This window comes from Tachyglossus aculeatus, chromosome Y2, assembly GCF_015852505.1.
Source record: "Tachyglossus aculeatus isolate mTacAcu1 chromosome Y2, mTacAcu1.pri, whole genome shotgun sequence".
Classification (NCBI taxonomy): domain Eukaryota; kingdom Metazoa; phylum Chordata; class Mammalia; order Monotremata; family Tachyglossidae; genus Tachyglossus; species Tachyglossus aculeatus.
The window spans coordinates 4183021-4196966 of NC_052094.1; the positions used below are offsets into that span (position 1 = coordinate 4183021).

At 40.1% G+C, this 13946-nt stretch overlaps 1 protein-coding gene across 1 annotated transcript in view; it reads right to left on the reverse strand.

The window, feature by feature from the left end:
- The window catches only part of EXOC2 (exocyst complex component 2), a 254838-nt gene that overhangs the window by 76770 nt on the left and 164122 nt on the right, over positions 1–13946 (reverse strand). The window contains 2 exon segments of the mRNA XM_038768085.1: positions 5676–5778; positions 12348–12424. Coding sequence (XP_038624013.1) covers positions 5676–5778; positions 12348–12424 — 180 coding nt within the window.

Genomic DNA, 13946 nt, shown 5'->3' on the forward strand with positions numbered 1-13946 from the left:
CCTCACTGATCTCCCATCCTCCTGTCTCTCCCCACTTCAATCTATTCTTCACGCCGCTGCCCGGATTGTCTTTGTCCAGAAATGCTCTGGACATGTTACTCCTCTCCTCAAAAATCTCCAGTGGCTCCCAATCAACCTACGCATCATGCAGAAACTCCTCACCCTTGGCTTCAAGGCTCTCCATCACCTAGCCCCCTCCTACCTCACCTCCCTTCTCTCCTTCTACAGCCCAGCCTGCACCCTCCACTCCTCTGCTGCTAATCTCCTCACCCTGCCTTGTTCTTGCCTGTCCCGCCATCGACCCCTGGCCCAAGTCATCCCCCTGGCCTGGAATGCCCTCTCTCCCAACATCTGCCAAGCTAGCTCTCTTCCTCCCTTCAAGGCCCTAATGAGAGCTCACCTCCTCCAGGAGGCCTTCCCAAACTGAGCCCCCTCCTTCCTCTCCCCCTCCTCCCCTTCTCCATCCCCACTGCCTTACCTCTTTCCCTTCCCCACAGCACCTGTATATATGTATATGTTTGTACATAGTTATTACTCTATTTATTTATTTATTTTATTTGTACATATCTATTCTATTTATTTTATTTTGTTAATATGTTTGGTTTTGTTCTCTGTCTCCCCCTTCTAGACTGTGAGCCCACACTTGGGTAGAGACTGTCTCTATATGTTGCGAACTTGTACTTCCCAAGTGCTTAGTACAGTGCTCTGCACACAGTAAGCACTCAATAAATACAATTGATTGATTGATTAAATGTAGTGGGAAATCAGTGAGGTAAGATAGGAGTGGGTGAGCTGATTAAGTACTTTAAAGCCATTGGTTAGGAGTTTCTATTTGATATGGAGATGGATGGGCAACCACTGGAGACTCCTGGGGAGTGGAAAGATGTGGACAGAACAGTTTTTTAGAAAAGTGACCTGTGCAGCAAAATGAAGTAGAGACTGGAGTGCAGAGAGACAGGAAGCAGGGAGGTCAGTGACTAGGCTGATGAAGCAGTGCAAGTGGGATATGACAAATGCTTGGTAGCAGGATAATAGCAGAGGAAAGGGCAGATTTTAGCAATGTTTTGATGGTAAAGCTGACAGGATTTGGGGACGGATTAGATATGTACGTTGAAGGATAGAGATGAGTCCAGGATAATGCTAAGGTTACTTACTGGCTTATGAGATAGTGTTGCTGCCTATAGGGTTAGGAAAGATGGTAAAGGCTAGGGGAAGGATTGGTGTAGATGACTATTTTGTGGACAACTGGACTTTCAACAACTATTTGATTAACTATTTGTCTTAGAGTAAGCTTTAGGAGTTTACTGCTTGATAAAATTGCTTGGACAATTTGTCATCACTTTTCCCCCTTGAAATGAACACATTAATATAGAACATTTCTGTTGTATTGCATTACGTCCACTAGAAACAATAACATTTTTAACCCACCTCATTTACTATTGTAAAGAATTTTCACAATCTGGTTCTACTCCATTGCATTTTATATAAGCCTACTAAAAATCTGAATATTGATAGTTGATCTCTTATTATCGTTTCATAATCCTAGTCTCACTTGAACATTTTGGGTTAAAATCCCCTTTTGGGGAAAATAATTTTTAAAATGAAGTTTCTGAATAATAGTAATGAAAATCAAGATACCATAAATCTTGGTATTTTTATCACATAAATGTCAAAATGATTACATTTCAATTTATGCATCTTTATATAAATGTGTTTATTAAGTTACGATCAAAAAAACTTTTCTGGTATTACTCAACAGAAGCTAGGTAACTAAGTGCATTCACATTAATTTTTATTCTGAACTCTTTTCAGAGGGTGCCAAGGCAGATGGTAATATAGAATTATTTTACACTAAACCAAGAGTTTGCTAAAATACTGACAATACAAATGCAAGTACTGCAAGTTTCATAGACTGTAAACTCCTTGTGGGCAGGGTTCACAGCTACCAACTCTGTAGTATAGTACTTTTCCAAGTGTTTAGTACAATGCTCTGCACACAGTACGCACTCACTAGATTTTGTTGAATGATGGGTAGAGTAGAATTTAATAGTTGCAACAATAACCATACATAAAGTAAATGAAAGCATGTTTATATACGTACTAAGAAAATCAAAAGAAGGTGAACATAAAAAGTGTAAGATATATTTTCCAGATCACATGAAAGAAACTAGGTCTAAGATACCTTGAGCTCATCAAATTCAGTTTTAAGAACACTGATTCTGCCATAAGGGAATTAAACGGAAACACACCATTAAATTATAGTGCTTGGCACACAGCTAGTAATCAATGTACACCATTGATTGATTAATATCAGCGCCCATGGGGCATACATTTTTTTCCCCCAAACACCAAATTTGACTATTTCCAAATCCTCAGGACAACAAAAGATTGAGAACAGCATTGCTCCTTGAGTCCCTACTGCTGATATCTCACACTGGTGATTCAGGATGATTTTATGATTTATTGTTTTAAGACCTTTCTAGCACCTCTTGTGAAGCCTAGAAAATGCATCCTAGTCATATTTTATTTGGACCATGAGTTGCATTCTTGATTATCTTACTTACATCTAGGTTCACCAGGTACCGTACGGCTGAGTAGTAACACATAAGTGATATGGTAATTGAAACACAAAAAAATGAGTTGGGATTTCACATATTCAAGTAATAATGCAGAAAATTCAGGGAGACAGTATTACTAAATGGATACAGCATGGCCCTGGGAGTCAAAAGGATCTCAGTTCCAATCCCTGCTCTGCCATTTATCTGCTGTGTGACCTTGGGCAAGTCACTTCACTTCTCTGTGCTTCGATTACCTCAACTGTAAAATGAGGATTAAGACTGTGATCCTCATGTGGGGCACGGACTGTGCCCAACCTGACTAGACTGTATCTACCCCAGCATTTAATAAAATGCCTGAACTATAGTAAGTGGTTAACAAATAACATTTTTTTAAAAAAGATAAAACCATTAAAAATCCTCACAATTCTCCAAAATTAGCCTGTGCAGGGAGTATGAAATCACAGAAGGATGCAGTTATTTCAATTATTTTCTATGAAAAAATACTGAAAATATATACCCCTCATATCCATGTTTTAAAGAGCACAATCTCAAGTAACCCTAAAACTTATGAGAGTCATGTGAACCAATATTCCCAGTCACCACAGGGCCTGAAATGCACATATTGTGAATTTTTAACTGATCTATGAACTTTAGTTCAATTCAAAATTTACTATTTTACTATTCTATTTATTTTGTTAATGATGTGCATCTAGCTTTAATTCTATTTATTCTGACGACTTGACACCTGTCCACATGTTTTGTTTTGTTGTCTGTTTCCCCCTTCTAGACTGTGAAACCTGTTGTTGGGTAGGGACCGTCTCTATCTGTTGCCAACTTGTACTTCCCAAGTGCTTAGTACAGTGCTCTGCACAGAATAAGCGCTCAATAAATATGATTGAATGAATGAATAAATGAATTCACAACTTGCAAGAGATTTATCCTAACAGAAACAGAATGAAACCTTCCGATTTGGGTATTTTGGGGGGTTATACATGAGGTACTGTTTTGTTTTGTTGTCTGTCTCCCCTTTCTAGACTGTGAGCCCACTGTTGGGCAGGAACCGTCTCTATTTGTTGCTGATTTGTACTTCCCAAGCACTTAGTACAGTGCTCTACCCACAGTAAGTGCTCTATAAATACAATTGAATGGATGAATGAAAGGTAAAAGAGACTTTGGGGTCAAAAAAAAAGGACTTCTACACAGATGTAGAAGGAAGTGTTAGATCATGTAGTAGCTTAAAGTTCTGAGAATTGTTATAAAGCAGAATTATTTCAAGGCAGCTGCAGCTTGGCAATACAAAACAGGATTTTTAGATATGCAAAACACCTCCATGAAATTGTTTGATTACATCATGAACATCATATGTTCTTGGTCTCGGTCTAATAAATGGTTTAAGAACAATTTACAAACTGTGGCCACTGGGTTTCCCCCTATCAAAAATAGTTAGTGTTCTGACAAGCCTAGCACTATTCGGCTGGACTAATGTAAGCAATTAGTTCAGTTTCACCTTCAGATATGTTCAAGGATTTTAGTTCATATTTAACATGAAGAAGACACGGATAGCCCTGTTCTACTTAAAAGGAAGCATTAATTTATATTTCTACTTTTAAAAGTTAATTTGTCTCCATATCTGAACACGCATTTTGAAGTTGTAGGATGGGTGTAATGGGATGAAAATAAAATCTTTTTTTTTTTTTTGGTTTACAGTACTTGTCCAGCCCTTGCTTTGTACCACAAATTGTACTAAGCGCTGGGGTAGATAGAAGTTTATCAGGTTGGGCACAGTATATGGGGTTCACAGTCTAAATTGGAGGGAGGAGTCAATCCTCATTTTACAGATGAGGTACCTGAGGCACAGAGAAGTGAAGTGACTTGCCCAAGGTCACATGGCAAACAAGTGGTGGAGCTGGGATTAGAACCCAGGGCCTCTGACTCTCAGGCTTGGGTTCCTTCCACTAGGCCATGCTGCTTCTTTCTTTCAACTACTATCCATTCCTTAAGTGCCAATCAGAGGTGTACTGTCAGTGGACCTACTTTAGTGGGTCCATCTCACAGGTTTAGAATGCTAGGGCCTGCCTGGATCCCATCATTTAGAGCCTCTTTTCCCCAGGCATGAATATGTACTGAAGCAGCTAAGGAACAATAACAGGAAGCAATCTAGTAGGGGGCTGCATTCCTGAGGCTTGGTGTTAGTTGTCAGAGGCCAGAAGGACCTAATCCTTCTTTTTGTTTTCTTGTCTTAGATCTTGTTCTAGAAATGCCGACACTTTGTCATGACAGACACAACAGCATGGGCTGGAAAAGTAGACACCTCTCTGGTAAAGTTGGTGAAGATGTGAGGAGGAAGGGAGGTGACATTATTTAGGCAAAACCATTTAGGAAGTTAGCCTGTCCCAGTAGCCTGACCAAAAATCACACTTCACTTCCATTATAACCAACTCATCTGAGCTGAGTGATATTTCAGACCATATGTACTCCTAAAATTCAGATATCATTTTAAAGTTTGTTGAAAAATGCTATACCACTGTCGGAGAGAAAAATATTTACTCTCCTGGAAGGGATAACCCTTTACCTGCAGACAACCAAAATTTCTGGAAATAAACTAGGCATTCATCCCTGAAGGCCCTAAGTCACAGATTTTCTCATTAGAATGATTAATTTTTATGAAAAGACAGGAAAACAAGACATGTAATGCCGCCTACTTTGACATTTTCATTCTTTGAAGAAAAAAAATCCCTGATCTAGTTCACAAAGGAGATCCAGCAGTTGCAAGTTAACAAGAGTACATTCAGAGATAGTAAGTTTTACTGCGATTAGGATCTCCCACTCTTTGCATTGAGAACACTGCACTGACAAAAAAAAGCACTTAGAGTTTTACCTAGAAATCTGATAACTCTTTGCCCAAGGACAAAGTTACTTAATTTTTCCTATTCTACCCTCCTAAGAATTATAAAACAAGCACTCATAAGTGAGTGTGACTTTCTAAACTGCAAAAGTTTCAATAGGAGATTGTTTAACCATTCTTTTGGGGAACTGATGGTGGCATTTAACACCTGACATTAAAATGTTCATTAAAGCAATGGATTGACATTTTTTCAGTAATTATTTCATTCATCTGTTATTTTTTTAATTCCTTGAAAGCTATGTTTCTCAAAATGTTCAGCTACATTTAAGAAGGTATGGCGTTCCAGATAACTGCAGTTACTTAAAACAATCAAAAGTCATTGCACCTAAAACAAAAAAGGTTTATTTTTAATGGAATGACATACAGTAGCAAAGATTAAGAGAAAACAATGTTCATTTATTCATAAATTTCCTTGAATCATAGAACTGCAGAATTCCATTGCATTGTTTTAAAAATTTGGTACTCGTATTGGGTAAATGACACATATTGACATGTAAAAACCTGCCAATTGGGTTTCAAAGGGAAAGTCATGGATGGTATGGTTTAATCCAAATGGATACACATGTCTGTCACGATTTAATGAATGAACATCAAGCATACTGTCCAATGAATTAGTAAGAGCGTTCAAAGGTGTTTTGGAATGCGGGCAGTCCATCAGCATTAAAGCAATGCTCATTACATCACATCTCATTCAATTGTATTTACTGAGTGCTTACTGTGTGCAGAGCACTGTACTAAGAGCTTAGGATAGTATAAAATAACAATAGACACATTCCCTCTCCACAACGAGCTGGGATATGGAAGGAAAATAGATGCTAATAGAATACCCAAACAGTCCGTTGTATGGTGAGCTGAAATGACAAAACCTCAAACATGGGGAGGCCAAAGAAAGGTTTTAAAGGTACAATGAAGCCAAGCCCCAGCTGAACTGCCATAACTATAGAAAGCTGAAGCACCACAGCAGAACAATAATAATAATAACAATGGTATCTGTTGAGTATTTACTAGGTGCCAAGCACTGTTCTAAGTGCTGGAGTAGATAGATACATGATAATCAGGTTGTCCCATGTGGGGCTCACAGTCAATCCCCATTTGACAGATAAGGTAACTGAGGCACAGAGAAGTGAAGTGACTTGCCTAAAGTCACACAGCTGACAAGTGACAGAGGTGGGATTAGAATCAAAGACCTCTGACTCCCAAGCCCGTGCTCTTTCCACTACACCATGTAGCTCTTAGAATTGGGTGACTTTTTTAGAGAAGATGGTGATGATAACTGTATTTATTAAGCACTTACTATGTGCCAAGCACTGAACCAAGCATTGGGGTTGATATAAAATAACCTGAAAAGACACAGTTCCTGTCCCACATGGACTAAGTGGGAGGGACTGACTGATTGATTACTTATACTTATTCATGACATCAGGAAGCATAAACCAAAATGCAGACTAGGTCCTGAACAAAGCAAATGCAATAATGAATAATCTTTAATGACATTACTTATCATCTAAATAATCCTAAACATCAGATTTTTTAAAACCCTAAAATTCACTAAAGGTAAATAATGCACTATCTGGTAGGGGAGAGGGAAGAGAAGGTGGGAGAGAGGTTGTGACTGTGCTGGTAAAGTGAGTTCTGTGCTTTCATCCTTTGGGTAACCCACTTAGATTCTGAAGACTCCCCTAAAAATCATCCAGGGCAGCAGTGGGAGAAAGCAAGGATGGTAGGCAGAAAAGCTGTGTGTCGATCAATACTAGGGTTCCTGGGACTAGTCCAATGCTCTATCCCCCATAAACACCATTTTTTAAAAATGGTATTTGTTAGGCATTTACTATGTGCCTGGCACTGTTCTAAGCGCTGGGGTGGATACAAGCTAATCAGGTTGGATGTAATCCCTGTCCCACATGGGGCTCACAGTCTCAATCTCCATGTTATAAATGAGGTAACTGAGACCCAGAGAAGTGAAATGATTTGCCCAAGGTCACACAGCAGAGAAGTGTGAGAGCTTAGTACAGTGCTTGGCACACAGCACGTGCTCAATAAATATGACTGAATGATAGAATGAAAATGGCAGAGCAGGGATAAGAACCGAGGTCCTTCTGACTCCCAGGCCCGTGTGCTAACCACTGTTAGATGCTGTTGCCATGCTGTTTCCCCTTCTCCATCTCCATTATAATCATTTAATCCAAATGCTAATAAATAAAATATCACACTACATTTCAGAAGAAACACTTCTGTAAATAAAACTCTGAGAATTGAGTTAATATTGCTACCATGATTCACCCAGAGTACTTTTTTCTTATGGCCCTATCATGTGAAAACATTCTCTGAAATAACTATGACTAGTAAAGTACCTTCATTTAAGATTACCTTGACTAAAAACATGGGAGGGATCATTTTCCAGGAAAACATTTCCCCATTTCACTTTTGTCTAATTTTTCCATATGTACCCAATACAGAAGACCTGAATTAGTTCAGTAATAAAAGCTGTACCACCTGTATAAAGAGAGGTGACAAAGTGAAGACAAAGCCTTCAGCTTTTATGTCATACCAGTTAAGTATTTTCATGTCACCTCCTTAGCACTTTCATTGCAATCAAAAGTGATGAAAACAAAACCACTACAAAAATTCCAAGGCTACAGAACAGAAAAATCTTCCACAAACCCTACCAATTTTCCAGATTCCATCTGATCTTTATTTCCAAGCTCCGCAAGAACAAACCCAACTCCACAATTATCTCCCATTGGATCGTGAGATTTTGCCAAAGTCCCTTCAAGAAGACCCACTGCATCCATCATCATTATTATTAAAATGACTCCAGGAATCCTGAAACCCTGAAAATGGTGCGGCAGTGAAGACTACAGTGGCCATTAAGACAGCTGCCAGGTATCTACCTAGGCATTGATCTTCTAATTTACAGCACTCCTGCACAAAATCAGAACTCTGATGTAGTCACTTTGTAACTGGGCTTTGTTCATAAAATTTCTGGGTACATTCTATAATGAGATGAATCTCTGGCCACTTACTCACTTACTGTAGGAACATGACTGGCAGGCATGAGAGAGTGTCAGTATGCTGTTAAACCACGAACACTTTAATCGATTTATTTTCACAGGTTTTCGGGTCTGACATCCTAGTGAGCGGACGAAGGCCACCTTCAAAGCCTTACTGAAGGCACATCATCTCCAAGAGGCCTTCCCCGACTAAGCCCTCATTTTCTCTTTTACTCCTTTTTGCATCATCCTTGCACTTGAATTCACACACTTTATTCACCCCTTCCTCAGCTCCACACCATTTACGAACAAGTCTGTAATTTATTTATATTAATGTCTGTCTCCCCTTCTGGACTGTACATTTTCTGTGGGCCAGGAATGTGTCTACCTACTCTGTTATCCTGTACTTTACCAAGTGCTTAACACGGTGTTCTCCACACAGTATACATTCAAATGCAGTTGATTGATTGATTTGCAGGAGACTATCACATCATCACATCACTGTCCAATCTACTATATAATTGTGAAACCTAGAATTACTACAAGAATCTTGGCTTGTAAAGCAGTTTCATTATCATTGCTATGAACATCATTAAATGGTAAGACAAGACAACTGTCTGATGGTTGAGGCCCTAGAAAGCAGTTATTCTCAGAACAAAAAAATCAATCAATTGTATTTACTGAGTGCTTAGTGTGGGCAGAGTATCTCAACACAGCTTTACTGGGCAGAATATATGACGAGAGTGGGCAACAGCATAACACTCAGGCAATTACTAACAATCGTCCTTTTACAATGAACAGTGTACGTTCATGGTGAACCCAACATTAGAGAAACATTGAATTATGAAATTCAGGCCTTGACTGATGCTGATTGCATTTCCATGACCTTCACTTCTAACTCTGCATCCAGATACATCTGCACTGTTGGAAGACCATTCCTTGATTTCCCACTAGGGTTCACCTTATTCACCCTCCCTTCTGATCTCTGGACTGTGAGCTCATTGTGGGCAGGAACGTGTCTGTTTGTTGTTATATTGTACTCTCCTGAGTGATTAGTACAGTGCTTTGCTCAGAGTACTTTGCTCAATAAATACCACTGAATAAATGAATGCACTACCCACACGCTTGGGTCTGTGCCCCTTAAGCTCTTTGATATGACACCCACAACCCATTTATGTTTTTAAGTATATATCGAGAACTCTGCTGCTTCTTCTATCTGTAATTTATTTAAATGTCTGCTTCACTACATTGTAACATCCTTGAAGACTGTGTCTACCAACACTGTTGTATTGCACACTTCCAAGCACTTAATACAGTGTTCGACACACAGTACATGTTCAATAAATACCATTAATTGGTTACTATTGACAATAGGTCATTCAAAAGCATGCAGAGCAGAGAGACATTTTAAAGACAAGGTTAGTCACAAATTTAAGCCAAACGCAATAGCAACAATAAATTAACTGTTAGGTGATAATAGTGGCAGACTGGCAAACCTGACACAAAGCAAAGAGAGAGATGCCTTCCTTTTCTCGATCACAATCAGGTTCACCAAGAGCTGGAATAAAAATAGTTGCCAAAAATAGGAAGCAGCAAATATCTGCAGAGAATGACATTACTCTGAGTGTATGCATGGAAGAGATTGCTAATTGCACACTGATCTTTCCAGTCACATCACGAATCATAGAAAATATCTTGAGGCCAGGAACAAAGTTTCAAACCCAATGGACAACAACTATCCATACACAGTACAATTGAACCTACCTCTATAACCCTAGGTATATTTAAATATACCCCTAAAACCCTAGGTATATTTAAAGATTCAGAGATACTAATATTTGCTTCCAACCATCCTGATGATGTGAAAAAAAAATGTAGGGTAATTTGAACTCTACAGAAGTGTACCAAAAATTCAATATATCATTATTATTGAAGTTTTTGTAATCATCATCATCATCATCAATCGTATTTATTGAGCGCTTACTACGTGCAGAGCACTGTACTAAGCGCTTGGGAAGTACAAATTGGCAACATATAGAGACAGTCCCTACCCAACAGTGGGCTCACAGTCTAAAAGGGGGAGACAGAGAACAAAACCAAACATACTAACAAAATAAAATAAATAGAATAGATATGTACAAGTAGAATAAATAAATAAATAGGGTAATAAATATGTACACACATATATACATATATACAGGTGCTGGGGGGAAGGGAAGGAGGCAAGATGGAGGGGATGGAGAAGGGGACGAGGGGGAGAGGAAGGAAGGGGCTCAGTCTGGGAAGGCCTCCTGGAGGAGGTGAGCTCTCAGCAGGGCCTTGAAGGGAGGAAGAAAGCTAGCTTGGCGGATGGGCAGAGGGAGGGCATTCCAGGCCCGGGGGATGACGTGGGCCGGGGGTCGATGGCGGGACAGGAGAGAAGGAGGTACGATGAGGAGATTAGCGGCAGAGAAGCGGAGGGTGCAGGCTGGGCTGGAGAAGGAGAGAAGGGAGGTGAGGTAGGAGGGGGCGAGGTGATGGAGAGCCTTGAAGCCCAGGGTGAGGAGTTTCTGCCTGATGCGCAGATTGATTGGTAGCCACTGGAGATTTTTGAGGAGGGGAGTAATGTGCCCAGAGTGTTTCTGGACAAAGATAATCCGGGCAGCAGCATGAAGTATGGATTGAAGTAGAGAGAGACACGAGGATGGGAGATCAGAGAGAAGGCTGATGCAGTAGTCCAGACAGGATAGGATGAGAGCTTGAATGAGCAGCGTAGCTGTACGGATGGAGAGGAAAGGGTGGATCTTGGCAATGTTGCGGAGCTGAGACCGGCAGGTTTTGGTGACGGCTTGGATGTGAGGGGTGAATGAGAGAGCCGAGTCCAGGATGACACCAAGGTTGCGGGCTTGTGAGACGGGAAGGATGGTAGTGTCGTCAACAGGGATGGGAAAGTCAGGGAGAGGACAAGATTTGGGAGGGAAGACAAGGAGTTCAGTCTTCAACGTGTTGAGCTTTAGGTGGCGGACAGACATCCAGATGGAGATGTCCTGAAGGCAGGAGGAGATGCGAGCCTGGAGAGAGGGGGAGAGAGCAGGGGCAGAGATGTAGATCTGGGTGTCATCAGCGTAGAGATGATAGTTGAAGCCGTGGGAGTGAATGAGGTCACCAAGGGAGTGCGTGTAGATGGAGAACAGAAGGGGACCAAGCACTGAACCTTGGGGAACCCCCACAGTAAGAGGCTGGGAGGGGGAGGAGGAGCCTGCAAAAGAGACTGAGAAAGAACGACCGGAGAGATAAGAGGAGTACCAGGAGAGGACGGAGTCTGTGAAGCCAATGTCAGATAGCGTGTTGAGGAGAAGTGGGTGGTCCACAGTGTCAAAGGCAGGAGGTCATTGGTGACCTTTGAGAGGGCAGTTTCCGTGGAATGTAGGTGACGGAAGCCAGACTGGAGGGGGTCGAGGAGAGAGTTGGTGTTGAGGAATTCGAGGCAGCGCGTGTAGACAACTCGTTCAAGGAGTTTGGATGGGAATGGTAGGAGGGATATGGGGCGATAACTAGAAGGTGAGGTGGGGTCAAGAGAGGGTTTTTTTAGGATGGGAGAGACATGGGCATGTTTGAAGGCAGAGGGGAAGGAACCAGTGGAGAGTGAGCGGTTGAAGATGGAAGTTGAGGAGGGGAGAAGGGATGGAGCGAGAGATATCATGAGAACAGTACAAATTTTGTAACAGTACAAATAAAAAATTTAGTAAACCTAAAGATAACAAAAAATCAACAATTTATTTTTACTACAACTCTGAGGGTTATACCAAAAATCCCCCCCAAAAAATGTCACTTGTAGACATTCTTATTTATTTTCCTACTTTTTTTGGAATTAATGGTTTTGAATTATAGGCATAATTTACTTTCCATTTAAATTCCCACTTATTGAAGATAAAGTGAAATCTTCATGGATACTTCCAAATAAGTCGGGAGAAGAAACATCAAGTATAAGGCTGAAAATGAAAACAAACATGAGAGACAAGTTTATTTTTAAAATTTACTTAATGGTGAAGCAAAAATGGTGTGTGTTTGGTTATTTGATCTAATTTATCTCAAACTATCTCCTGAAAAATAGCTGTATGGTAGAAGTATTAATAACCCAAATCCACATATATAAAGTCTGAAATTCCTGATGGCCATCTTGAAGATGATTTATTACACCTAACTCCATCAAAAGACACTGTTATGAAATCAACTGCAAATGATCTGAATAGTACTCTGAATACTGATAAATTTAATATTTCTACATTAATATTTTCATTGTAAATTATTTATGTGCAAAACAGCTTGTTAAAGATAATAATAATAATGATGGTTTTTGTTATGTGCTTACTATGTGCAAAGAACTATTTTAAGTACTAGGGTATATACAAGTTAATCATGTTGTCCCACGGTGGGGGGGTCCCAGTCTTAATCCCCATTTTACAGATGAGGTAACTGAGGTACAGAGAGGTTAAGTGACTCACCCAATGTCACACAGCTGACAAGTGGTGGAGGCAGGATTAGAACCCACAACCTCTGACTTCCAAGCCCGGGATCTTGCCACTAAGCCATGCTGCATCTCTGCTTAGGTTAGATCCTTATGAGGAAAAGGATTAAAACACTGTCTACAGGAAGGCCATTAGAACATTTAACACATAGGACACAGCTATTCATTTTGTTTGAAGTTCAGGATTGCATTCCTTACATTTTTGGTTTAATCAAAATAACAAAGCAGTGCAGAGCAGTGATTTTGGGCTTACTACATTTCCCCTCATACTTAGATGGAAGTCCTTGATTTAGCATACTTCAAGTTATGCTGGACAACACTTAATAATGTTTCTAAGTTAACATCTTGTTTCAGCTTCACAACGTATTGGTTTGATTTTGCCACACTAGCCCCTTTAACGGCACTGGTGATGTAGGTGTTAAAAGTATGCATGGGAACTACAGAGAATTGCTGAAAAAAATTTTAAAATGTGTGATGGGAAGGGAACACTTCAAAGAGAATAGGGGGAGGGAATGGGAGAGGCAAGGGATCTGGGGAATACCTTGATCACCAGTTGGTGTCAACGAGAGACATCTTAGTTCTGATTAAGTGTAAGTTGGTTACCTTATCATGAAATCTCTGACAATATTAATATATTAATAGAGCTACATTACTCATCTATAATTGAGTACACAATTCTGGATAACGTGTAAAAATGGGGTAACTGACCTAGGTTCAAGAACTAATCTCCCCACTTATAACATTGTTCTTATGAGAAAATGGGCTCCAAATTACAATTTTGCAAGTTCAGACAGTTTTTCGGGAATCAACTATGTATAAGGACCTCCAATCTAGTCACTGCGTCCTTGAGTTAAGACATTATTTAGAACCCTCAGTTCTGTGCTTTATAAATGATCAAGTACGGCTCAGTAGGCTGAGTTTATGCCTCTTGCAGACCTGACCTGGAAATGACACTCAACTACAGCATCTTCTAAAGGTCATCCAAG